This window comes from Cyrtonyx montezumae, unplaced genomic scaffold (assembly GCF_038088225.1).
Source record: "Cyrtonyx montezumae isolate F1298 unplaced genomic scaffold, pur_monq_1.0 scaffold_3, whole genome shotgun sequence".
Taxonomy (NCBI): Eukaryota; Metazoa; Chordata; class Aves; order Galliformes; family Odontophoridae; genus Cyrtonyx; species Cyrtonyx montezumae.
The window spans coordinates 37,858,520-37,885,830 of NW_027072034.1; the positions used below are offsets into that span (position 1 = coordinate 37,858,520).

At 39.5% G+C, this 27,311-nt stretch overlaps 1 protein-coding gene across 1 annotated transcript in view; it reads right to left on the minus strand.

Annotated features, from left to right (window-relative positions):
• Nucleotides 1-27,311, minus strand: part of DHRSX (dehydrogenase/reductase X-linked) — a 158,005-nt gene that overhangs the window by 49,318 nt on the left and 81,376 nt on the right. Inside the window, exon 4 of the mRNA XM_065741264.1 lies at nucleotides 6,480-6,581. Within this exon, the coding sequence (XP_065597336.1) occupies nucleotides 6,480-6,581 (102 nt within the window). The remainder of the gene's footprint in view (nucleotides 1-6,479; nucleotides 6,582-27,311) is intronic.

Below are 27,311 nucleotides of genomic sequence, written 5' to 3' on the forward strand. Positions count from 1 at the left end.
AGGTAAGAATAAACCATGGCTCATGCCTCCCTCTCAGAAAAGCCAGTGGCAAATGTCTCAAACACTTAAGCAGAACCAGTTGGGTTTCCTAATCCATCAATAGCTAAATTTTGTATCTGTCTTCCACAGATAAAAAAATCATATTCAGGACATAAAAGCAAGTGGGTCAAGAACCTGCAGCATATGGAGCCTGAGATATTTCCTTTTTCATAAAACGTTTGATATCCCAGACAGAAAAAGCTTTGGAAATAGCTAGAAAGACAGAGATAACATCAAACAAAAGTCAAGATTTTAATGAATGAAATCCTTACAGTCTGACACTCGGAAGTAACCCGAAGTCACTCTTCTGACATATTAGTAATTCAAATAAAAAATAAACCTTTTACAAGAAATCGGATATCTTTGCATAGGATATGTATCGTAGTGGCAGACAGCAATGCTATCCAAGTACAACAAAAGCTCTAGCTGATGACTGTTGGTAAAAATGGGCACTAAGTACATGTGAGCATTGCACAGCTCCTGGTGGCTCTGGACAAGCGGGGCTGGGTACTGTCAGCAGGAACACTATGCTGTGACATGTGCCCAGGCAAGTTGCCTCCAGTACCCAAGGCTGCTAATGCCTGTAAAGTGCAGTGTGATTAGCAAATGTCCCCATAATTTCCAGTCATCTCTCTCATAAAGATACCATTGCTGAGAAATCTGGCTAAATGTCATCAGTTATATACTGAGCTGCTTCTTCTTCAAAAAAGACTGCTTATTAATATTCTATGTTACTGTTCTTATGTCTCTTTTAGTTTTTCCCATAATCAGTGGGAAATTCAATTTAAACAAAATTCAAATAACGTTTTCCAGCTCTAAACATCTCCCAAAGGGCCAGCTCTCCCATAGTGTCTACTATTAGCCACCACATTCAGGTAAAGGATCAGCTGTCTTTCTACTTATTCTCCTCTATTTCTCCCTGTTCCCCCTGCTTGTCCTCCTCTCTCTCCTCTTTCACCACATTTTCAATTAAAAATTGCCCTAATCTGTCTTGAAGGCAGCATACAGATTAAAAATGATGCGGCAATCAAGACACTGGAAGAAGATTTGTGTGAGACCAGTTCCTGAGTTCACCATAGCCTCCTGTATGACTGGAGGAAAAGCATTATTTTTGATGAAATCCAAGTTCCGCTAAAGTCAACAGCAATCCTCCTCACTAAGTTTCCCTCAGGGAAAGTTCCCCAGTGATTTTCCACTTCTCTGGGTTGTTTTCTCTCCTCTCCATTTTATAGTCTTAGCAGCCTGAAGTTGCTAAAGAGAGGGGAGCTGGCTCTTACCTAATCCAGTGGGACAGGAACTTTTCTGGATCCCACTGCTACAGCATAAATAGTTATGTTTAAACTCAACCAACCCATAAGACCTGTAAGTAAGAATCTACAGAACTGCTTACTTCTGTCATATTCACTTGTTTCTATCCCACAAATCTCACATTTATTCTGAAAATTTGTTCTTAGAAATACCTGGTCACAAGAATAAGTGTATGTGTGATCAACCACTACAGCATCCATGGGACTACTCCATGGGAATGGCTCAATGCAAAGGTCTGTGGTTGTACTCCATATGGCTGAACTGCAGGTAGGTAGCACAAAGGAATATATTGATATTCCACAAGCCTACTGATATAGCTTTTATCCTGCTGCAGACACCGAAGAGGGAAGATTATAGAGACTTACACATTCTGTCAACAGATTTCTCAGATGATCTACAAATTCCTGATTATGAACCTCTGAATTATCCACTAGTTCAGAATTATTGATTTTAAATTGGCTCACATAGATTTCAAACCAAAATATATTAAACGTAATCTGCCTACGATAGGCTAATAACATTCTGAAATCTCTAAATTTTTTTCTGTTTGTGTGCATGCCAAGACATACACTAAGTGTAGTTATGTGTTCTGTATGCAAAATTTCAAACCATTTAGTGAACTGCAACAGAGAAGGTAGTTGCTATGTCATTTTTAATGAATTAGACAATGTATGTTTGGTATCTGGAGCTATACTGGTGTTGCTAAAGATGTGATTTTAGTGTTAGCTCACATGGTTTTAAGGTCATTAAGTACTCCAAAGAACACATAGGTAAAAGCATTATCTAAAGGACGTTTGGAAACTCCTCCACCACACAGAAAAAAATGATTGATTCCATTTACAAAAAACAGCCCTCACATAAATCAGTGACTACTGCTTATGGAATTCTACGCAGTATTTATATCTGTTCCTTTTGCAGCCTCATGTAGATAGAAGACTTTTTAATAAATAATCAATCCTAACACTAATACCATTTTAACGACTATTAAATGATCACATTACGGTAATGCTGTAATATGCTAAATGCTCTTTAAAAAACAAACAAACAAACAAACAAACACACAAACCGTCACCAATTGCAAATCAGTGGGCTAGAAGATGCATTATTGTGACCTTTTTTCAGGTTAAGTTTTCTAACCTGGTTGTACTGTATCCATCCTTCTGCAGCTATTTAGTTAACCTCTTTTTCACTTTTATTTCCTCTCCATAAAAAATACATTACATTTTGGTATTAGGAGAATTCTTCCCTTTCTACCACTAGAACATTTTGTTTTTTAAAGGATGTTTATGCAGTACAATATTTGCATCTTTAGCATGTTTTGTTTATTTAAAAAAAAAAACAAGAGCTGAGCATGCACATTAGCGATGCAGAAAGCAAAGCAACGGAACAACAGGCTTTTATTTGTCAGCTGAAATCATGTGTGCATTCAACCAAATTTTTCCTTTCAAATTAGAAATTAGAAAGTTAAATGTATATACTAAAATCAACCGTAACAAAAAGAGAAGAGGTGACTGTAGTACGCTAATCTCCCCTTTGAAAGCCCTGAATGTTCACGTTAGACTTCTTAAAATGCCTGAAGCAGTTGGATACCCAAACCTTACTAAAGTTCCTGTGGGATCTAAGTGTCTAGCTCTGGGAGAATATTTTGAAACTCAGTCCAACTAGATCTTAAGCCAAGCAAGTGATAGACCACAGATATAATATATATACATATATATGTACGTATACCACCAGCAAACTCATAAACTGTGGAATTTCGTCGTGTAGTATTGATTATCTACCTAACATGGCAATTCGTTCAGAATCACCTATCTTTAATAATATTTCAATGTTAGTTTCATAATGTGCATTACTGTTAGAACTTTCCTCAGTTCATCTTGAAATGTTTTTCTTAGGCTCACAAAAGCCCAAATCAATTAACATATACTGTCACATAAATAAAGTATAAATATTCATGGAGATACGATGTGGACAGATTGTGTCAATCAATTTAAAATATTTCAATTTAAAGCAATTAAATAACACCAGTATACTGTGAAAAGAAACACAATGTAACAGTTCATGCTGTTTTTCATTAAAAATAATAAAAGAATACAGTCTTTAATAATAGAACTCTTGGTCCTGTGAGGACCATATTTGTTAGATTTCCAATGGTGTGATTCAGAAATCATGGAGCCCACGTGGAATCCATTTTCAAAACCTGACACAAACTTTCTGTCAGGCCCATTAGACTTTGGGTCAGACTCTCAAAAGTATATGACTACCTACAAATACACTGACCAGGTACCTATCCTGAAGGCTCTACCTCATACACTAGAAGACAAATATTCTTCAAATCAAGAACACTGGAATCAAGATCTGTAAGAAATAACGAAGTATTATATGATATTAAGAAACCTACAATGCTAGATACACACACTGAGATGTAAGAAAATCCACCATGTCATTTTGGGTATTCCTCTAAGCTATATAGTGGCCATGCTAATTGCCTTGCTATCGACAACAAAGTAATCTGACAGAAAGCATGCATGCTACTGACAAACATGCTCAGCAATTTGTCTGCACAAAAAACTACTGCAAGCCTTGTCCTCCCAGGGACCCAGATTTATTTCTAGAGGACTGTGCAATGGAGGCAGTCGAGCTGGTGACTATACTGAGTTTTTTGAATGAGTAGTGCCTCCAGCCCTGCAGCCCATGATGGACTGAATCTCCTTCCTCCCTGCATTGCATAACAGTGAAGAAACTGAAAAAAAAAAAAAGAGAAGTGACAAGACTACAAATTACCCCAAATATCAGCATTTTTCTTGTACGTACTCAGTACTGATGGAAAGTCAAGACACAAAGGCTTTAGCTTCAGGCCTTTGCTCCCCCATTCAATATTTTTTTCCTGATACATACCTTGAGAACACTTGGACTTTTACTTTAACACTAGGAACAAAATTGAACTCTACAGATTATTTACAAACAAAACCAACCATAAAATGGGAAAAAGAGCTTTATGAAGTGGAGGACGGTGATGTGCCAGGTAATGGTCTGAAACCAACTTAATTATAAGGGAGTCTTTACAGCAGTTTTGCGTGGCATCTCTTCCTTGAGTCTGTTAAAGTTTTAGTAAAAAACAAGGTCAGACCATTCATATCAGTCTTGCTTCTAGTAAGATTTTTTTTTAACAATTGATTTCCTTTCAAATTCTAAGTAGTTTTTAAACAGGGATAAGTGAAATCACCTGTCTTTCCTGTAGGTCATAAACATCATAGAATCCTAGAAACATTTGAGTTGGGTGGGACCTTTAAAGATCACCTACTCCAACTCCCCTCCAATGAACAGGGACATCTACAGCTACATCAGTGTGCTCAGAGCTCTGAACAGCTTAACCTTGAATGTCTCCAGGAATGGGGAATCCACCACCTCTCTGGGCAACCTATCCCAATGCATTAGCATCCTTATCATAAAATAATAATAATAATAATAATAATAATAAAGAAAATCTTATATCTGCTCTAAATATCCTTAGATTACCATTTCCCTTTGTCCTATCACAACAGACCCTGCTAAAGAGTCTGATTCAGAAAAATATTAGCCTGAAGCTTCCTTCCCAAAATAAGCTCTGGTCTTTGGTCTTATATTAAACATATTATGACATTTATTTTCATCTAAGTTTCTTGATCAAGAAGATGCATCTAACTGCAATTTTATTATTCAAACTCCAGCAGCAGCTAGGGCAGAACCTGGCCATTTACCTCAGAAAGGCTTTTCCACCCATGCTGTTATTTTAGGCTCACTGTTTCTCCCAGGCTGTCCCAAGCCCCATAGCAAAGCCCTACCCTTGCTCAGGTAGGAAAACTGATGGAGGTTAGGAGTTGTCCTCAAAGATCACAAAAACTTTCATTCCACAAAACTATATGTGCTCAAGATGCAGTTTTGTTCCTACCTGTGTAACAGCTTGCACTGTGCATCTTTAAAAGAAGGCACATACAACAAATATTCTGTAGCCAGGATTAGCTATCCATTACCTTTAAGTACTTCACAATTAAAATAAAAATGATTGGATTTCCTGGTTAATGGAATACTTCCATGAACATTTTGTAAATGTTTCATATCAATCATGAAATAAAATATTCTTGAATTTTTATTGCAATAGTTGCCTCATTGAGAGATCTTTGAGGGATCAACAAATGTAACAAAATCATTTAGTTGCAGCACATTTCCTCTCACCTGGACTGAAGGGAGTACAAATAAAAAGAAAATGTTTTTTGGGACACCTTAACAATACACACATGCAAATAATTGGGAAAACAAGAGCAGGGGCATATAGCAGCAGAAAGCTTCTAATAGAAGCCTAAATTGTTGCTGCCAGGTTTTTCCTTTCATTAAACACATAGGAGAAAATTCCCCTTTAGGAAAGTGCACATAGAGCATACAGGGCTTTGGAGGAAAATTATTGTATGGGCTAGCTTCCAAAAAATATTGTGGCTATAAAGCATAATTAGATGGCAAGTATTTGCATAAGAAAGTTTAAATCCCTCAGAGTAATGAGATTCATTTGGTAATTGTATGACTGCAAGATAAATATTGTCGTTTTAATTTGTTCTGTGACCACTGAGGATGCAGCTTGATGGACAACCTTCCAGCAGCAGCTTGATCTATGCAGTGATTGCTCTGAGGTCTCTGGATACATTACTAGATTTATATTTTAAATAGATTGACCCCCGAATCCAGTTCACCACACAGACACAGTAAAAGCAGGGAAAATATAAAGGAATTGAAGATCCAAAGGTGAAAGGGCTATTTTTCTACAACCACGAAGTACAGTTTTCCTTTGCTTTACTTTGCTTCATTTTAAGGGATGCTCAGATTCTGCTGCTGCTTCATGATTTTTAGCTAAGCAACACAGCAAGAAGCAAGGAGTGAGATAACACCACAAGGAGAGGTGGCACCCAGGAGCTCAACCTGCTCAGCTGATTCTCAGTCATATATTTCAATTTAACTCCTAGAAGGACATCCCCATTAATACAGCCATGCTGTAACCTGCTGTCTGGTTCAGATAATCAATCTGAAATGTGAGGCAATAGGATAGAGGCCTGCTTGTCACATTCCCCCATGCAGATATGTAAAAAGGAAATGGAACTCACCATTATTCACCAGCACATGGAGTGGACAATTCTTTGCTCTAAACTGCTGCACAAATTGCCGAATAGACTTCATGGAAGCCAAATCACAGTATAAAAACTCCACTAGGAGAAAAGAGAAGATGAACAAACCAGAGTTAAGGCAGTTATAAGAAAATACATATATACATCATCGAAGACTCCTGTTATAATGTCAACAGGAAATTAAAGGTTTTAAAACTGAAGTAGGTTTTGAAAATTATTGGTAAGGCTGGCTGGTCTCAGAGGACTTCTTTCTTCTACTTCTTTCCTCCACATCTAATTTAAGCGACTGATTCTTCACAGAGCAAATGTGAGAGAAAGTGGAATTCCACAGAGGAATGTGGCTCCCAGAGGGTGAAGAAGTGTTTCAAATGGAGCAATGATGTTCAGATCCCACTGCCTTTTCCATTTCTGCTGCTTAGGAAGAGGGCCCATAGCTCCCCAGTACAGCAATAAACAAGAAGACAAGACATAGAAGCTGGAAATCAAATGGGGGGTGGATAAGTCACACTGGAGACCACTATGCTTCCCTGTGTTTCTAATGCCAAATATGCGACTCTATGGCTTATGTTTTTTATTTTCAATAAAGTATCTTTGACAAGAACATCCTTCTTACAAAGCGTTAGTCAGTCATAAGCTCTCACTAAATGCTACAAAATTAATTTAAAATGTAAAAATGAAAGATTACCTAAATTCCCCCAATAATTTTAACCCAGTCAGATCTGAAAATTCTCCTTCTGCCTCAGTTGCTCAGCTTTCCCCCCCTGCCTCTCACATCACCACTTCATCTGCTGCTTTGCCTTATGTGACAGCCATAAAGAGGGTTACAAATTGCAGACAGAGGTCTTCCACAGCAGCAGCTGATTTTTTTTTAGAAACTATGCAGTGATCGAAAAGAGTACAAAAAGAGGAAATAGAAAAACATATGACCTTACCTATCTGTTCCAGCTTTTTAGAAAGCATACATATTGCATGCCAGACTTGTGCTTCATTCCAGGAATAGATAAGTTTTAAGCAAGAACAACACAGAACAGAATCAAAGAATCACCAAGGTTTGAGAAGACCTCTGAGCTCATCTAGTCCAACTGTCAGCCCATCACCGCCATGCCCACTAACCATGTCCCTAAGTGCCACATCTACACATTTCTTGAACAACTTCAAGGTTGGTGACTCCACCACCTCCCTGGGCAGACCTTTCCAGTGCCTGACCACTCTCTTGAAGAAATTTTCCTAATATCCAACCTGAATCTCCTCTGGTGCAACTTGAAGCCATTACCTCTTGTCCTATCATAGTTATGTGGGAGAAAAGGCCAAAGCCCAGAGGAGAAATAAGGCCTCCCCCGAGCCTTCTCTTATTCGTACTGAACAATCCCACTTCCCTCAGTCACTTCTCATAAGATCTGTGCTCCAGATCTCTCACAGATTTGTTGCCCTTCTCTGGACATGCTCCAGGTCCCCAACTTCTTTCTTGCAGTGAGTATATAGTGTAGGTGCCCATTGTTGTTTGTTATATGCCATAGTGGGACCACAGGTTGGTTAGGTGTTGTTAACTCCATCCTAGTCAGATCCAGTACCAAGGGCTTAGAGGAGGATTTGCCTGAATCTCTTTTTTATAGTGAATTTTCCAAGAAATGTCAAAAAGCTTTTAAACCTCAGCCAAACAGGCTGTACAAAGCGCCCTCCCTTGCTCACTATATCCTTGAAGGACAAGTTTGCACTTTGGTTTCATTTCAGCAAACTTGCTCAGTTTCAGATCTGTGGTAGCCTCTGCCTGGCCCCCAGTGGGATTTTGGCCACCGTGACTGAAGACAGCAGCTCCCACCCTGTATGAGTTCCAGGTTCTTGCTGAGTTTTCCCCATTGCTTATTCCCCCCAGCATTGTTGCTCTCCTCTTTGCTCATTGTGAAGCAACAGCCATCCCTTCCTCACACCTCATCTTGTAGAAGAAACAGCTTCTAAAAGAAGGGGACATTGAAGATACTCAGTTCTCCGCACATGCTAAAGAAAACCTTTCTTACAAGAACATTAAACAGTTTGGTAAACAGACTACAACATAGCACAGGCTGCAAAAAGGAACTTTTCTCACTACTCTTTTCCCCAATACATCAATGATGTTTACCAGATTGTTTCATCCTGACACAATCAGGGCTGCAAGCTGCACCTATAATGGTTGTGTGTACCATATTTATATAGTACAGGCTGAGGCAGGCTGCAGGCAGAATTCCAAGCTAAATAACAAAACGATCACAGTTCTTATTAAAATCCTTTCTAGAAAAACATCTCCTTCAGATCTCTTTGATTTTACACAGTACAGATACATCCTCAATCTAGACAGTACTAGCGCGTGGCAATGGTCTTAGTGAGTTTATATAAATTATTCAGTAGCACTTTCAGAAAAAGAGAGTAGATTCCAGCTTAAAAACACTTTAAATTCACTTTTTTTCTAAACGTTTATAAAGTCAAGCCATTTCAACACTGACTTACATGAGTAAGACCGAATAATTTAAGTTCCCTATAGATGTTAAGGAAGTCTCCGATTTTGCTTAATTTTAACAACATCTTACAAGTAAAGGTGGCGAGGAAGTGCAAAAGTTATGAACTCCTCTTAAAGAACAGAGGTGATCAGGATGTTCCTCTCGTGGTCTGGCAACTATATAAAGCCATCACAGTGTTTGCTCAGATACACAAAACTTGGTTGTACTAGTTCATTAGTAAATAATGCAGTGAGGAATGTAAAAGCACTGAGTGAGTGTTTATGTTGATTCTGATGTTGCTCTGGTTCTCCAGGCAGCTCATCAAGGAAAGAGATCAGGAAAAGCACAGTCAGCTTCTTAGGAGGCAGCTACACACACCACCAGTTAAAGAATTCTTTCTAATACAAAACATCCACCTTGCTACTGAAAACATTGGGTTTCTGTCAGCTGCAGTATTTGGTAGCACAGTGCAGGACCCAATCTCTCCTTTAACAGTATGGAGTAGTCAGTATGGACTGTGGCAGTGTTGGTTACTCAGCTGATTTTTGCTAATGCCACTTTATATTGCAGGAGAGCAGGTCCCTGAAAACAACCACTAAGTTGAATTTTAATTTCTCCCGGCATCCAACCTCAAAATTCTCTTTTCTGCACCACCAACAGCAGCCTACACTGTGGTGAGATAACCAGTGTGGCAAGACAAGTTCTTTTCACACTGACCCTACAACCTCATCCTTCCTGGAAATTAACTTTTTGCTACACCTGTCCCATCTGCCCTCCGTTAATCCTGTAGATTTGCAGAGAACAAGCTGTCATCTGTCATGACTATACAGTGACTAGACTAAAGGGCAAGACTATTGTTACTAAGCTTATTTATTCGCTTACTTGGGAAGTGTTTGATCCTATTCTGTATCTGTGAAGTACTTTCTGTCAAAAGATCAGAATCTGTTTTGGAAAGGAAAACAAACCAACCCCAAACTTTTCTTATTGCTCACAAAGCAGAAATCTTAATAGCTGAAGTTCTTATTCGTGCTCATTGACGGATAGTGGGTCTTCTCCAGCTACACCAGAAGCAGCACCAGGCTGCCTGTGATGTCATCCCACTCAGCAAAATGGACCAAAAAAGCTAAGCTGTGAATAGGAACTGAGCTTCTTTGTATCACAGTCTGAGTACTTTATTGATTAGTATTTATGGTATTTCAAAGTATGTACAAAAATACTAAGTAAATCATTTTAAAACATGTCTTTATTAAAGATCATCATTTAGCAATGTGAATGAACAACCAAACCTGAACTTGAACTCAGAATGTGAATCAGAAACAATGAGGGAAATAGGTTTTCTGTGTAAATTAGGTATGAGCAAGGAGAATAGAAATGCACAGTATCAGCAAGCAAACTGAAGTATAAGACAAAATGAATGTTTGGACATGTCACTTTTTATCATTTCAGTTTGTCTGCCACTAGACTTCAAATTATTCAAGTGCCTATCACTCAGTTCTGTGCTTAATAGTATAGTAAGTTTTTAAAAAATTTTCTTTCATTTGCTGCATGTCATTCAGAATAAAAACAGAATAGGATATATGTATAGAATATCAGAATATCTATATTTATAAAATATCAGCATTAAATATATAGAATATCTGCAACTAATTCTACTGAAATATCCTAATTTATAACTTCTCCCATTTTATCTCTCCTTTTCATATTCTTCCCCTTGCTTTCAGATACTTCTAGAATGACATATGTATGTGTTTCTTTCTTCTAAAGGATTTGTTCCTTATTGTTATGTAAACAGTCTCTCCAATGAAAGCAAGTAGATATTGGTCAAACACAAGTGAAAATATTCACTGTTAATAATATCTTACCGTTCTTGCAATGTGATGATTCAGTTGTCTGAAAATTATGGTTTAATAAAATAGAAAAGGTGAAAAATTTCCCAAAAGACATCTGGAGTTACTAATGCTATTATCTACAAATGGGCAGATACATACATGACAGTGCTGCAATTGCTGCTTTGTCTAATAGCTTTCTTTTAAACATGCGCCTTCTGCAGCATGTTTTCAGCATCACTTTTTCTGGCTGCTCCTCAACAGATGTGTATGAATCCCACAAGATTATGCTGGTTCGCAGCACATGGTACCACTGAGTGACCAAACAGCTCGGTGTCTGTTCCTGCTCTGTGCACTCTCAGCTCCCATTGTAATGCTCGCTAACATCCGAGGAGCTGACAGGCAGGCACCTTGGAGAGCTACCTCACAAAACGAGCCCCACGGGAGCCTGATGCAGGCTCTGTATGCTCACACTTCCCTAAGTTTCCCCCTTAGGGTCAGCTTCCCACTCTGCATTTCAGTTCGGCTGCTTCTACGTTACTAGCGTGGGATTCGTTCAAATAAAAGGCACAACTCCGCCCAGAGTGGCAAGGAGATGAGATTTCCTCCTTCGTGTTGGGAAGAGGACTATTAAAAGGATTGCTTTGCCCATTGCCACCCATCTACCCAGTGTCTGAAGGTACCATCAGGAGCAGCCACTTCTCCAGCAACACACGAGGAATGGTTCCTTGACAAGGTTATCACAAATGCTCAGGAGGCACATGTTAGAAAAGCTCCACGTGGGCACGTTGTTCTGTGGGTGCTGTATCCCATGTGTGCATGGAGGAGTTTGGCCAATCATCTGCTCTTACAGTTATACTTCAGCATCTGCACAGGGCAAGGAGAAGCTTTGTCCTCCTCGTGACAGAACAGATCATGCTTCTAAGCACTTGGATGGTTGTTGTTTATCAGAAACTGCTCTTAATGAGGCAAATATCCTCTGGTCCGTACTGCAAAGCTGGAGAAGCTCTATCAGCAAGGTGGCGGGTGAAAAAAGAAGTGAAGCAAACACCAGCAGGGATATAGCATAAAACAGGAAAAAGAAAAGACATAAAATAGTTCTGACTGAAACCTCTTTTGATTCTGTCACTGCACTGCCTTTGCTGATGCTAATAAACAGTGGCTTTGGCCACCAGTCTTCAGAGATAAGCCTGGTATCTCCCTTCTCCATTTCTGAACTCCTGTGAGTCCTCTTTTCTCCAAAGCAAGGTGTTCCAGAATCAACTCATCTTTCTGAGCAAGCCCTGTTCATCTGTTTGCATGTCTTCCAGAAAAGAGAAAAGCCATTCTCAGTCAAAACAAAGCTGCCAAGAGCTGGGGGTGAACTCCTGACCAGCTGAGCTCAAGAGCTGCAGCCAGAAACCAGACACTATATGACAACATCACGAGTGGAAAATGCAAAAGCAGTTCAACGCTGTTAACACACTTTTGGAATCTATCAGTCTACAACTTGGGTATGTGTGGAAGCAAACAAGCCCCTGTCAGCAGAGTGTGCCTCCTGTTAACAGAATATTCCTGTGTTATCTAGGATTCATTCAGGGGCCATGATGACAGAATGTTCCCAAATGTCTGCAGAATTCGTACTTTAAAAGGATTGCTAGGAATATCAGTAATAACAGTAATAACAATAATAACAACAACAATAACAATAATAATAAAAAGCAGGCAGCTAAAGTGTGTGCCATCCAGTTGTGAATCAATGAGACAACCATCACAAATCCAGCAAGCACAGCATCATCTCCAACTGATGTTGTGTTCCTGCCCTTGTGCACTGGATTATCTCTCTGGCTTCTACACAGCAAGCACTAACATATAATGCATAGAAAATTCTAGTGTGTGCAATGGTACCTGTACACAGGTTCATCCTTAATTCCAGCTGCAGTAATGGTGACAATTTGCAGAATTCTGACTCCTATTTCCCAATTTATCTTGAGCATTTTACGTACCAAAAATGTTGTGTGTTGCTTGCTCGGCACCCTTACAAGTCTACCCCTCAGTCTTCCTCTCTGTCCTTTATTGGTCAGAATAATATTGTGGCATTTATCCAGATCACTGATCTTCCATAGACTTCGACAGATGATGAAAAAATTATCGACCATGGCTAACCCTTGCACAGATTTACTGTCTGAGCTAATGTTTTTGATATGCCATTGAAAAAAAGGACAGATGGAACAAATCCATCTGGCAAAGTGTGTAAAAGCAGTGCCATGGATTAAAATAGTGAGCACATTTAAAGACATACAGCTCGGGTACGATCATTAAAAGCTACACTCACAACTCAAGTTATACTGGTTTGCCTGCAGCCTTTCAGAAAATAAGTGAGAACACCTAAATTCAGCTGCAAATTCTCTGAGTCACCCATTTGAGTGCCATCAACTTTAGAACCATAGAATCGTTTAAATTGGAAGGGACACTTAAAGATCATCTAGGTCAACTCTTCTGCAATGAACAGGGACACCTACAGCTAGAACATAGTGCTCAGAGCCCCCGTTCAGCCAAAACATGTCTCTGGATATCTCTAGGGATAGGATATCCACCACCTCTCTAGGAAACCTGTTTCCGTGCTTCATTACCCTTATTGTAAAAAATTTTTGCTTTATAGCCAATTTAAGTCTACTCTGTCTTAATTTGAAACCATTTCCTCATGTCCTACCACAGCAGATCCTGCTAAAGAGTCTGTCTCCTTCCTTTTTATAGCCCCCTATAGATACTGAAAGGCTCTCACAGAGCTTTCTCTTCTACAGGCTGAACAGCCCTCAGCCTGTCCTCGTAGCAGAGGTGCTCCATCCCTTGGATCATTTTTTGCCCTTCTCTGGACACACTCCAGCAGGTCTGTGTCTCTCCTGTACTGAGGACTCCACATATGAACACAGTACTACAGGTGAGGCCTCACCAGAGCAGAGCAGAGGCAGGAACACCTCACACATTCTGCTGGTCACATATTTTTAGATGCAACCCAGGATGTGCTTGATTTTCTGGGCTGACAGGGAACAGTGCTGGCTCACATTCCAGCTCACCATTCACCAGTAACCCCAGGTCCTTTTCAGCAGGGCTGTGCTCTAGCCTTATATTCTCCAGCCTGTATTGATCAAGGTAGTCTAAAGAGCTTCTTGAATCTCATGCTAGTGTTTGTGAGCAGGCCCTGGCTGCCACTCTCCAAACTATGCAGTGAAAACAGAACTTATCATTGGTGTTCACGATACAAGGAAAAATTCACACTGAGCAAATGTTAGGAGTTCATGCTTCCCCCTCCCCCAGAATGATTTGAACACAGTCTACTCAAAGAGGTACTGAAAAAAGGGCATTTTGTGGTGCTATTACTTAACTGTGTAGCTTTAACCTACTGTACTAAGAGAAATGAGGAAAAAAACTTCAGCCTTCGAAAAGATACTTTTTCTTTCAGACATGGAAGAGTAAAATAAAAAAGAAATTTGTCTTCCGAAACCAAGCGTACAGACTTTTACCTTCATAGCAGTGCTTTCACCTTCATAAGAGAAGTGTGTGCCTAGTCCAGTGATCCTTTGACCTGTTAAGTTCAACAAACACTCTGACGACTCTTTTGCGCTGGTTAATCAAAGTAAGCCAATTTTCAGGGTAAGAGCAATGTTCCGGTTCCATCACTGCTAGTTTCTTCCATTATTTTCAGATTATTTGATCACTACAGGAGAGTTCCCTGAGTAGCTTCACTGTTCATGTTGCCAGAGCACTGGAATGTAAGAGCAATGCTAAAAGGAGGCGGTCCACGTAAAGCATCAGAACTGCTTGTGTGTGACTATGACAATTGTAGCACAAGATGAGATATTACTTAAATATACGATCATTTTAGAAAAATTACTACACTGCACTATCTAGGTTTTCCAAAGATGTAAATAGTTATATGTTGCATAATATTCTATATTTTCTGTTCAGCAGAGACAAGGCTTGTGAAAGAAATGAGCGGCAGTCAATTTGTAAGAAAATTTTAGATGATGGTGGAAGCAGGACAAGATTAGTGGGATCCATAGCCAGCTCTCAGGGTGAGAGAGGTTATCTCAGTTTCCTGTGGGTAAAATTTCTTCCAGATTACTGAATGGGGAGGCTTTACTCTTCTATAAATAGCAAAAGCAATCATAGATACGTAGAACATTTCCTCAAATACTTGCTGGAAATTACATTCCATCTCCCTCTTCCTCCCTTGAGTTTAGGTGCTCAACATCCAGATTTATGACTGCAGAGAAACAAAGTCCTACGATCGCCTTCCTTGTTGCTTGGGAAGATTATCTTTGGTTCTACCCCACCAAACAACTGTTTTGGGAACCCTTCTGCCCTAATTTATAGTACCTGCTCTTTTATCTTCATATAGGTTGCAAACAACTGTTCAGTTTAGTGGCTTCATAGCCCCATGCAGAACCCTCTGAAGAAGTGGCTCAAAAATGATGTGCTTTCATCTATTTTGAACCAGGCTGGTATTTGGAAAAAAGAAATAAGGTATGTTGCAGTGGAAATGCCTTTCAAATCTCTTTTCAAGGTTGAGGAAGACAGCACTGATCCTGCTCAATGTTAAGTAGTTTTCTTCCCTCCATGGGGAGTCAAAACAGAAGGACAAGATCAGGTGAATGCCCTCTGCTGCACAAGGATAGATAAGCTCACAGTGGGCATTGAAAGGTTCATTATTCAAGGACAGAAGAATAGATGGTTTAGAGTATCACCATCCTATTACATGTACTTCAAGGTCTATTTTCCTTTTGTTCCTAGTAAAAAGATTTTTATATTACTCTTCATCATTATATTTTGTGAATTGTGGATATGTTGCTTTTTCTTCTTGGATGACATTCCTTGCAGTGCCTTAACCCTACACTGTGACTTATTTCTCATTTAAAATCCCAAAATACACAGTGTATATTGAAGACACACATTCTAGTGTTTTCATATTGACACTACATTGGGAATGAAATTCAAATGAAGAGATCTTTGAGAGTAATATTGTGTCAAGATATTCAAGAATATAAAAACCAGCAAGGCTTTTACAAGATGACAAAATAGAAAGATACTGTAGAGTAAGCTAGGAGCACCAAGTTTCCTAGAAAAGACTGAGTCCTCAACTGATTTAAATTGATACAGTTCTGTAAGTAAAAGGAGGTATTGTTTATTTCCTTTCTAAATTCTGGACTTGCATACTACCAATGTATCTTTTGGGTCGTGTCACTTAAATTTAAGACATTAAATTACTTTCATAATTTGATGATCAAGACTTCCTGAAGACCTATACAGCATCTTAGAAAGAGCAACGGTGAGGATCAAAAAAACACTAGCAATCTTTTGTTGGCGGCCTTCTCCTTCAAAATATTTTACTGAGCATGCACCCTGACTAAAACATGCACCAGCACTCTGCATGAGATTTTTCCCTCTTGACTTGCAGGATTTGTTTTCTATATGAAGTGTACTGTTCACAAGCAAGTATAATTTATTTATTCAAAATAATTTCTCTAAGGTAAGCAAACCCTGTCACTTCAATTTAGTTTCAAATTAGCTACCTTGCTCATGACTTCACAGTCTTAAATCTTTCTTCCCTCAGCCTCCCTAATTATTTTTTTAAGTGAAAGTTGACTTTCTTCACCTTATAGAAATCATACAAGAAACCTTCACACATTCCAAACACAGAGAATAATAAAGAGAAATGAAAACCAAAGAATAAGATCTTCAGTGAAATACAGAACTTCCAAAAAATAAAGGGGTCACTAAAACAATTAGGCTACCCTAATTTTGGGCACTCCTAGGACCATAATATTTGTAGAACACATTTCTTTTAGTTACTACAGCAAAGAAACTACAATTCCAATTAGCCTGGTTTTGGATGGAAATAGTTCAGAGATGACAATATCCTCGTTCTTATAGTGGCCTAGAACTGATCCAGTTCACTTGGTCCTCACTGGTGTGCATCTGGCTTCTTCTGTCCCATGGAGAATGAAAATGTCTATAGAGATGTGAACTGGATAAGTTGTAACATTCAGTCACTTAATTTTTACCTGCTGGTACAGATATATATTTTTTTAATAGATTAAGATCTATGCTCCCTTAAGGTAAATATCAAAGGTTTCAATCAAAACTCACAATGCAACTCGAATGTCTTAGTCTGCTAGTTCCTTCCATGAGCCAATATCAAGTATATACTTAGAGACAGGAAAACAAATCACTCTCAGTAGGATTGTTGGTCAGCACTATTCCGAGATATTTCATAATAAATCACATTTTCAATCCTTGTCCAAAGTTTAATACCAGAAAACCATTAAGTGTTTGCAAACAGTTCTCCTATTGGCTACATTTCCTGAAAAGAGTTGGCATTTTCTGTGTATAACTATATATTATTTCAAAACAAACAAACAAAAAGCAAAATATAAACTTCCAGCATAAAGAATAATCTTTGTAGTATGCTTTGGTGTTACCACGAAAGTAGCTCAGCAAATATTCTGTTCTGTGCCCTCTGAGGTAAGAGACAGAGGCTGATAGTCTCTTCATTGGAATCCTTAAGGACAAAAAGCTCACAAAGTCAAATGAAGTGACACAGAGAAGAAGGGAATAATATTTCCAAGCTTCAAGCAAGAGCAGCTTAGAACACAACCCCTTTTGTTCTGGACAGTAGAAGTGACCGTAGTACATATTTCAGCAAACACCACCTTCTCTTTCCTTAAAATTTTTCTCCTGTTTTCCTTGTGACTGCTCAAGCAACAATGTGCTGAGTCAGAGTAGCTCACAGATCATGCTTCAGCCAACTTTTCATTCTTCACTGCTTCCACACAACTCTGCTTGTACAACTGTTCGCTCCAGTCAACACCTGGGATGTTATCTGTGTTAGAGCAAAGGAACATAAATTGCCTTGGGCAGCACTGCTGTCATCCCTTCTTACTTCTCCAAGAACCAGGAGGCCTACACTTGCTTTCCCCTTTTCCTCACATCTGATACCAGGCAGTTGCATGCTTAAGAAGCCTTTAGGAGCGTAGAGGGCATCTAAGGTATGATTCATCCAACCTGTTTCACAGATCTAGTTTGAGATGAATCATGTCCCACATCTGCTTATTGCTCTCCACAGACAGAGCTTGGGGACACTGACTCAGATTTAAACCTCCGAGTTACAAACCTCAAAAATTAGGTGATTTGAATCCCAGCCTTCAGATTCAATTAATAATGAACAAATAAAGAGAGCAAAATCAGAGAACTGGGCATGCTTGCAGATGACTCAGTGTTATTCACTGTACACAAGATTAGGAAAAACAGAAAGAGAACTTTCAGGAGGATCTTGCCAAAGTATCTAAGATAACTGGGTAACACAGTGAAAAGTAATACTTCAAAAAGATAAGAAGTCTTGCAGGGAGGGTTTAAATGCTTTTCATATTGTGAATGCCTCTGAAATAACAGTGACTTCTCAACATAAAAATTGAAATATTATCGCACACCCTAATTGATGAGCACATCCTGAGAGTGAAAGAAGGTAAATACAGTTGTGGTGTTTCGGTTTGGTGTCATTATGTGTGTATAAGCACGTAACTAGACTGAGCTTAAGTAAACGAAGCAAGACATTATCATTTCTAAAATAACAACAGTTTAACTTTGCATCCCAGGTGAGTACTGGCAGTTTTGCTGCTGCTATATAGAGCTGCTAATCTTCAACAGAGATCTTACTTCTCAGCAAAGTGAGAGGAAAAATAGGCGTAGAAGAATAAAATGTCAAGAACAGAGCCAGAGTTCCTTGATTTCTGTTTCAGAAGCTGCCCAGTACACTGGATTCTGTGTTTGTTTTTTGTTTGGTTGATTATTTGTTTGGTTTTGCTGCTGTTTGTTCATTTAAGATCAATGTATCTTTAATAAACTTTCAAACTTTTTTCTTCTGTCTTGCTTTGTTACTTACTTTGCTATTCTTGTCTCCTTTCCTGGTCCTCCATAACTTTTACCTCCCTGTTGAGTGATGGATCTTTAAATAAATCCTCTTTCATAGCAGTTCTCTGTTAATGCTGACCTGACCTGGACTTTCAGGCAATGTAATTCAGAGCAGTTGTGCAAGGAGCTACACAGCTCTTCCTCTGCATCTCAATATTTAGTGTTATGGTCATTTTCTTTTCTTCTTGAAGGCAGATTGGCTTTTGGACAGCTTAGTAATTCCTGCTCTTAGCAACGCTCATCCGGCACGTTGTCCAGCTCATGCTGATAACCCATTTCACAAAACATTATGTAGAAGTTTTTCCCATCGTTAGGAAAAAAAGAACACTGGGAATGAAATGTCAGTCTGAAAAGAGTACAGTGTAATTTGGGGGATATTTAGGAAAGGAGTGGGTACTTTTGACCACATAAAAACCTATTTTTCTTAGGAAAATGTCACAGCCCTTCCCTTTCTACTACCCCATTCGTCATAGAACCAGGAGAGCTACTAGATGAACAAAAGCCAGTAACTTAAGTCCTTCTTGTGTTCAGCAATCAGCCTGTTGCTTTCTAGCTGTACTTTACACCAGCTCTAAAGGAAGGACTGCCAGGTCAGGTAAGTCTTTGAGTTCCTTTTCAGATTTTTGGACTTTCTGGAGAAAGACTCATTAAAATATGTTGGTGAGACCTGTAGTATAGGGTGAAAAATTCTAAAGTAACATGGTAAATGAACTGCTGAATGCCTCACCCACAGCCCCTCAGCTTCAGAATGAATTTGCAGGCCCGGGATGGAAAGTGGCTGTGTGTGTGCGTGCGTGTGCAGTTCCATTAGGTTCAATGTTAGAAGCAATCACTGTGCCTGATGTGCTTGAGGCCAGGCCTCAATAACCAACAGCAGATGTCACAGAGATGCCTGTGCCTGAACTTGCACCTTTCTCTCTTTTAGGTGTTTATCCCTTTACCTCTGATTTAAAACTCTGAACATCAGGAAGCATTACTGTGATGTGCTGCCCTAAACTTTCTCCCGTCTTCAGTATGCACAAGCACATCTGAGGAGTCCAGTTTTGTCATTTTAAACTCTCTCAGAAGACACATTTTAGAAGTGTGATGGTCCAATCACCTCTGCTTCCATTAGATTGCTGATAGCACATGGGAAATCTGGCTTGTGGGTCCTCTGAACCTCAAAAGAACCCTAACCCCTATGTCCCACTGCAGTAGCTACCAGGCAAGAGGAGAAGCTGGGGCAATGCACTCTTGGTCCCTGCAGCTGACGCTGTGCCACTCTGTGGAAAGGACAGCATGATTGCCATGGGGCAGAGGGAAGCAGAAGAACAGCCACCAGATGGGGGTCAGGTGATGCCAGGGTTCTTCTGAACAGGAGCCTCCATCCTAGAGATGCTTATGAGTCTTACATTAAACAATACTTGGTTATACCACTCCCCATCCCAACCGACTAGATGTCTGATGCTGGACTCTGAATTGCCCTTTGAAGATCTAATTTCAAGTTATTTCTGCAAGTTGGATTTGGACTAGTGAGTCCTGGTAGTGCTTTGGGAAATGACTCTAATCACAGAAAAGCTCACTAATGGGAGAATGGAGAGCAATATTCAGAGTTATGGTTACTGTTGACCTCAGAAAAAGTTAAACTGCAATCTCAAAACTTCAGAGACCCTCTATGCTTCCCCTGATGTATCAGGGGAAGGATTTACCTGCAGTAAAGGAGAAGAAAGCTCCTCCTTGAGACCTGAATTTCTCTTTTATAGAAGGGTGCAAGGTGAGGAAAATTGTGCTAGTGATAATACAGTGATGGCAGCTGTGCTTGCCACATTGGTCAAGAAAGAAGTATAGCTACAGTAGGAAGTATGAGAAGCAGTAGGAAGTATGAGTGTATTTCTGAGAGCAGCAGTTCTCCAGTTAGCAGGGGGGAAACCAGCAGTAGGCAGAAGAGTATGTCTTTTTTTGAAGTGATAGTCACAGCACCACTGTTTCCTCCAGTGCGCACTCTCCAGGGACAAGCTTTTAAATGGGGGGAGTGAGAGAAAATAAATTCTCATTAGTCTGTTTTATAACCAAGCACAACTTAAATATAGGCAAACTGGATTTGTCTAGTCATTCGTTGACCCAAGAAACATAAACTCAGAATTCTTTGCAAGGAATTAATAATGTATGAAATTATTCTTCCTACGCTTTCTGATGTATGATCAGTCTGGTAAATGAAGGAGCTAGAAATTCACCATAGATCACTATTTCCAGTACAGTGACAGCTGGAGCCCTGACACTGTGAAAAAGAGCAGCAGAGAACTGCAGCTGGCAGGACTTCGGATGGGTTGTTTTTTTGTTTGTTTTTTTCTTTCTAGTGTTTAAGCAGCATTTTGGAGCAGTTTGGATAACCTCCTTTCTTCACTGCAATGGGAAAAAGGAAAATAGGCAATAATAGTTATGCAATCAGGTATGCTTATCTAGTAGACTGACTCTAGCAACACTGCTGATCTGAATACTGCATTTCAAATACGTTTTGAATTACTGCAGAGCTCCAGATGAGAAGAGCTGCAAGATCAAAAGGCTGCAATGCAAAACGTTGGTGCAGAATGCTGCAACACAGAAAAACCACACTAATGGAGCTCAGCAGACATTCACCCATCATAGTACACCCTTCAGACCAGGTTTAGGGCCCAGCTCAACTTGCACGTGCAGAGGGCTGACTCAGGCTTCCAGCTCCAGGGTGTGCATTGCAGGGCTCAACCTGGCATGGTTGGGAGAGAAGGCCCCGATCCTCACCCAGAAAAGGGCAGCTCAGCTGGGCTGGTGCCTGCCCAGGGATACGTGTCAGAAAAGGGGAAAAAGGAGAAGCAGAGTCACATCAAGACCCCAAGCAACCACAGGCACTTCTGGCTGCTTTACCAGCATGACACTCATCTCTCTCTCCAATCACTGTTCAGGGAAGTGAAGTAAATTTGGTTAGCTGTTTACAAAGCTTGGGAACAACACATTTTTAATGGGCAGGTAGAACGCTAATTTAAGGATAAATTATATATTTGGGTTAGCAGCTTAGCTGTTCTGTTGCTTCATTCTTTCAGACTACTTGGACGGCAGCCATCAACACTCCGCGATTTATCTGTTTAATTTTTCCACTTTTTCAGACCCTTGGCTGTTGATAATTCAATTCCTGGCAACTGCAGCCCATCACTTCCTATTACAAGTTATACCCCAAGGCAGACATACTGCCATCTGTCCTGTAATGGTGGTGGTAGCTAGTGGATGTGAAGAGGCAAATGTCCAGATGCTGCCTGGGCTCTGAGACAGCTCTAAAATGCAAATAATGCTTGGATTAAATGTACCTTTTGAATTCAAATATTAGCCACTCAGAAACATTAGGATACTTGCTCTGGGACTCCCTCCATTCTGTCAACTGAATATTGCTCATCCCAAGAGCTCTAGTGGCTGTAGAAACCTAAATGATTCCTTCCAGCTACTTTCTGAAGTCATCAAAGGACCAACTGATCTCCACCCAGCTGTCCTTCAAACTTAACTCACATCACGTCCTCCTTCATCCTCTCCTCCCAGTCTTCATGCTCTCCAGAAGAAATCCCCCTTCAAGAGGTTTGTGCCTACAGCAAGCCATCAACTTGTGCTTTGCCAAGATGTGATCCTTGCCCAGATACTTGGCAGCAGCTCTCCACCACCAGCACAAGGTGCTAGACTGGGTTTCAGACCTGGGAGGCAACGTTCACTCCCTAGAAAGACCCACATCCATTCAAATCTTGATCTGAACTGATGGAGGATGAGAGGTTTGTGGATAGAAAGTTGGACATGAGCCAGCAGTGTGTGCTTGTAGCCTGGAAGCCCAACAGTATCTTGGGCTGTAACAGAAGAGAGGTGGCCAGCAGGGAGAGGGAGGGGATCTTCCCTGTCCACTCTGCCCTCGTGTGTCCCCCATCTGGAGTTCTGAGTCCAAGCCTGGGGCGTTCAGTACAAGAAGGACATGGAGCTGTTGGAACAGGTCCAGAGAAGGACCAGGAACATGAACAAAGGGCTGAAGCACTTCTCCTGTGAAGAAAGGCTGAGGGAGCTTGGCTTGGTTAGCTTGGATAAAAGAAAACTGAGTGCTGCACAGGTCAGCACCAGCACCAGGGTAACCCATCTTTCTTACTTTCTGAGCAACGCGGCCTGACCCAAGAGTTACTCATTCTGAGTTGAATCCATTATTTCATGATGAGCTACAGCAGAACTTTATAAGGTAGTAGCTGAGATAAATTAGTGAGGAACATAGATGCTATGTTTTCTCCACAGGGCTAGTTGTCCTAAGATACAGAAAAGCCATATGGCCAAGGTTGTATTTTCTGGTCCTCTGTTAAGAAAGGAAGACCAAGGTGATCAGATCAATGTGATCACCAAGGCAGCAAAAAGTTGTTCTCAACATCACTGGATAATTCCTTCGTTCCCTTCTATACCTTTCCTTGGATAAATATTTAGATTCATAATCTGCAAGTCCTTTGGTATTTCCTGAGCAAAGGCCCACCTAATATTACGCAGGCAGTTCCATCTTGCTCTGCCAAAATGGCTTAGTATCTTTTTAATAACATATCTTAAAAGCTCCTGGACTTTTCAATGAGAAAGATATAATTTTTCTTCATTTTGATAGGCATCTACCTGCATAATACACATTCACTCCATGTGGATGACTTCTAGTACACAGTCCTCATTACCTTTCCAAAGAGAATGAGATGAAACAGAAAAAATTCAGGCACTCTAACATCCATTTTCTATTCCAAAAGTCATGAAGAGAAAGGTAAAATGATTACAGATATTTCTTCTAACTATTCTGGAAACTACTGCATTTTTTTTTTCTTAATAAATCTATTTGCCATCTCCTGAGCCAAGTAAATGAGGAAGAAAGGGTAGCCAGAGCCAGAGAGAACAGAAAACAATTTAAGACTTTTGGGCAACCTGGAATGTAATTTTGCTGGAGGGCAATATTCTCTTCCCACATCATTTTATTTTTGTGAAATAAAGGACTTGGTGCAGCTTGGGAAGGCTTTTTAAGATATTTTAATTTCTAACAGAAAAAAAAAAAACACCCTTTAAGATGCTTGATCTTCATCTTAGAGCTAAAATTTGTAGTATCAAATTACTACATTTTTTTTCCTTTAATCAACCCTTTTTTTATTGTTGATCTTTTAAGATATATTCTTTCAATATATGCAGAAGTTATATTTTCTCTCCATAAGCTATGACTCATAGTCATGATTTTATACTACTTTACAGTAGGACTGTTTTCAAATCTGCCTCAACGAAGCAGGCATTCAATGAGCACATCTGAAAAGACTTTCAAGAACTGGAAATATTAGGTCAGAATTATCAGTGCTGCCATCTATTTTATCACTGGCAACTGTGGCTGCAACACCAGTCTATGCATTTTCACTTCAGTTGGAGTAAGCAGCAACCATTAAAAGGCAAAAATGGTGCAAGCAAGGTTTGCACATTAAATTCATTGTATTTCAAAAGTTACAGGTTTAGTTTCATCTGTGAATTTGAAACAAAAACGTTTGTACTCCATGCTGGGAGCTAAGAGTCCTTTTCCAGGCTCTTTGATCTTGATATAGCTTGCCCACAGTGTGAGCAGTTTCTTATTCTCTTTGGCTCCTGGCTTCCTGTGTATTTTGTGCATGAAGCAAGTCCATGCTTAGAAACAGACAGTTTATACCCCTCATCTTTTTCCCAGGAGTAGGAATGTGGGACATACTGGAAAACAGAAATCTGAGGCAATATCTTTCACACTCTGTGTCACTCCTCCTCTACTTCCTTCCAGTAGAGTTTCCTATTTGTATTCTTTCGGTTCCTCATTAAAATCTGGAATTTTGTTACTGGTAGTAGAGTGTAAATTTCCCCTTCCTCCTCCAAACTGCCTGCTCTCTGCTGCAGCTCTTGAATGAGAGCAGAATGAAAAGAGAGGAAAGAAGATGTGTCTAGTACAAAACAGTTGGCGTAATCTTTCTAGTGGCTGGAAATACATATATCGAAGAAAAAAAAAGTGTCATTCCTGGCAGAAAAATTAAATCTGTCACTTTAAAATTTTGTTTTAACTACAAGAGGTCAAATAAGACCAAGCTACTAGTGGGTAAGTGACAAAACTGATGACTGGCACAAGTGAAAAACTTACTTACACAATTTAAAGAATGCATCCACGCTGTTAGGTTATCTGAATACTCTTTCTGTTACCTGCTGATAAGCTTGTGATTGTCACCTATTAAAAACAATTGGACTCAGAAACCAAGAATGTCTAGAGAAATTCTTTGTATATATATAAAAAAAGAGAGTAATAATGATAAAAATATATTAATTCTATAAACCTCTGTAAAACCACTGTAAAACCCATGAAAGCTGGAGTGCTCTTCAGAGGCACAAGCAAGGTAGAAAATTTTAATTTAAAAGATTTTAATCTGAAATGAAAATCCAGTGGCTTAATACAGAGTCCTATCAATATACCTAAAAACAAACAACCAACCAAACAAACAAACAAAAAGCACAGCAAAACACAACACACACACACAAAACAAAGAGCAACAACAACAATATCAAAAAGTAACAGAAAAAAAAAGCCAACACAAGTCACACAGCATATCTAAGTTAGAGGAACTTAAGAATGGTGGATCATATGTAGATATGTCAACTTCATTTCCTTTGGATATGAATTAATAAGAAAAAATGCTTCCAAAAAGTATTTTTCTCAACATCAGTTAATAGTTTCTAGATACAGCAGCAAAACCTTCACTATTGTGCAGCTGACCAAAACTTACCACTTTCACCCTTCAAGCAGATCTCCTTCCTTTCAAACACTTGGAAAGCAAAACATACACTACAAAGGCTTGTAAGAGAACATCTTAGAAAAAAACACAGTCACAAAAACTGTGACTTAAGTCACAAAAAACCCTGACTCAAGCACTTAGGTGACTCAGGAAAGGTTATCGTGCAAGAGGGCTCACGTATTTACAACACTGCATGATTGTAAGAGCCATAGAAAAGGGCTGATTCTTCCTATAAACATAGAAACACCTGTAGAGCCTTACTGCAGTTACTGCTCTGAGGGACCCCTTTGAAGCTAAAGGATGAGCTGTCCTATAGGAGAACATCAAAGTAGCCAAATAAGGATGCATTAGCATGGCAAATGCTACATCTTTCAGTATCTGATGCAGGTCTGTGTTTCTGCAAGACAGCATGGACAGTTTGCCAACGTGCATAAGAGTGCCCCAGCAGATAGAAGTGAATAGGTCATGATGGTAAAAAATGGTAAAGCTATTCGATTATCAGCAAAGTATAGAGCTGAAAAAAAATCTAATTCATATCACATTATCAGATCTACCTGAAAATAATGTAGTGGGAAAAATGCTGTGAATTTTTGAAAAGACATTAAAAAATCATCAGACGATGCAGAAGACATCTCTGTAACCTTTGAGCTATTTCTGGCCATTTCTCACACTTATTCCAGCAGTCTCTGTCCTCAACCCATTAAAATGTAGCACCAATTTTGGAAGTACATGGGAAAGCACTCAGTGCCATTTGAGCTACCAAGAGCAGTTTGTGCACAAGGTATCAAACAGTTCTGTAAAACTGCAAGAGTTTTCCTAGAAGGGTTAAATACTGCAAAATAATTATATACCTTTCTAATAAATTCTTTCTTCATTGACATGCTAAAGTTGATCTGTGACAAATAATTATTAAGAAATCTTACGAGTGAAAGTACAACGGCGATTTTCTAAATCAATTTAATGGCTGACTTATTTTAATTAGTGGTAAGTTATTTACTGCAAGTTCTTTAATCACCTTCTGTTTACACAAGGGACCCTCAGTCTTGCCTGAACTACAGAAATCCCTGCAATAATCAACAATAAAGATGTAATCTAATCCTTATGGTTTTTGTCGGTGACTGTAGGAGAGCAAAAGAGCTGGAAGACAGATTTTTGCTTTACTCAATAGTGTTAACAAGCAAGCTATCTTCAGTTGAGGGTTGGGATTGAACAGACCATCACAAACTGCGAGTGTATCCACATGCACTGGGTTATATCCCCTTATAAACCCTTACAGAAATGACCCTTTTCCCTGGCGTTTAAAGGAAGGCTGATTTGTTATCTCACGGCTTCAGTGGGAAATTTTTTCCAACCTGTAGCCTGAACCTATCCATGGCTCATTTATACACCACTATTTTGTAGATTGTATTTACTGTAAATGTATTTGTACTGTTTTACTATTTGGCCCACTGATATATCCCTGGGCAGAAAAACTACCTTTGCATTTAATTATTTTTGCACAAAATCAGCCAAGTTCACCTGGTCTTTGTTGTTGTTTAGCTCTGAAAGCCTCTATTTCAGCTTGTACACACTTTAACTGAACATGCAGTGCTCTGCACTATAGGTTGAACTCATTGGTACTGATATTTCCCAGTTTTCTCTGGGTATGTGCCATCAAATACATCTTCGGATCATTTACCTTTTCACAGATGTATGAAAGTATAATCCACTATATCAGTGGCTTACATTTGTCAACTTTAGTCATCTTAATAACTCTGAATACACTGATGTCCTCCTTTT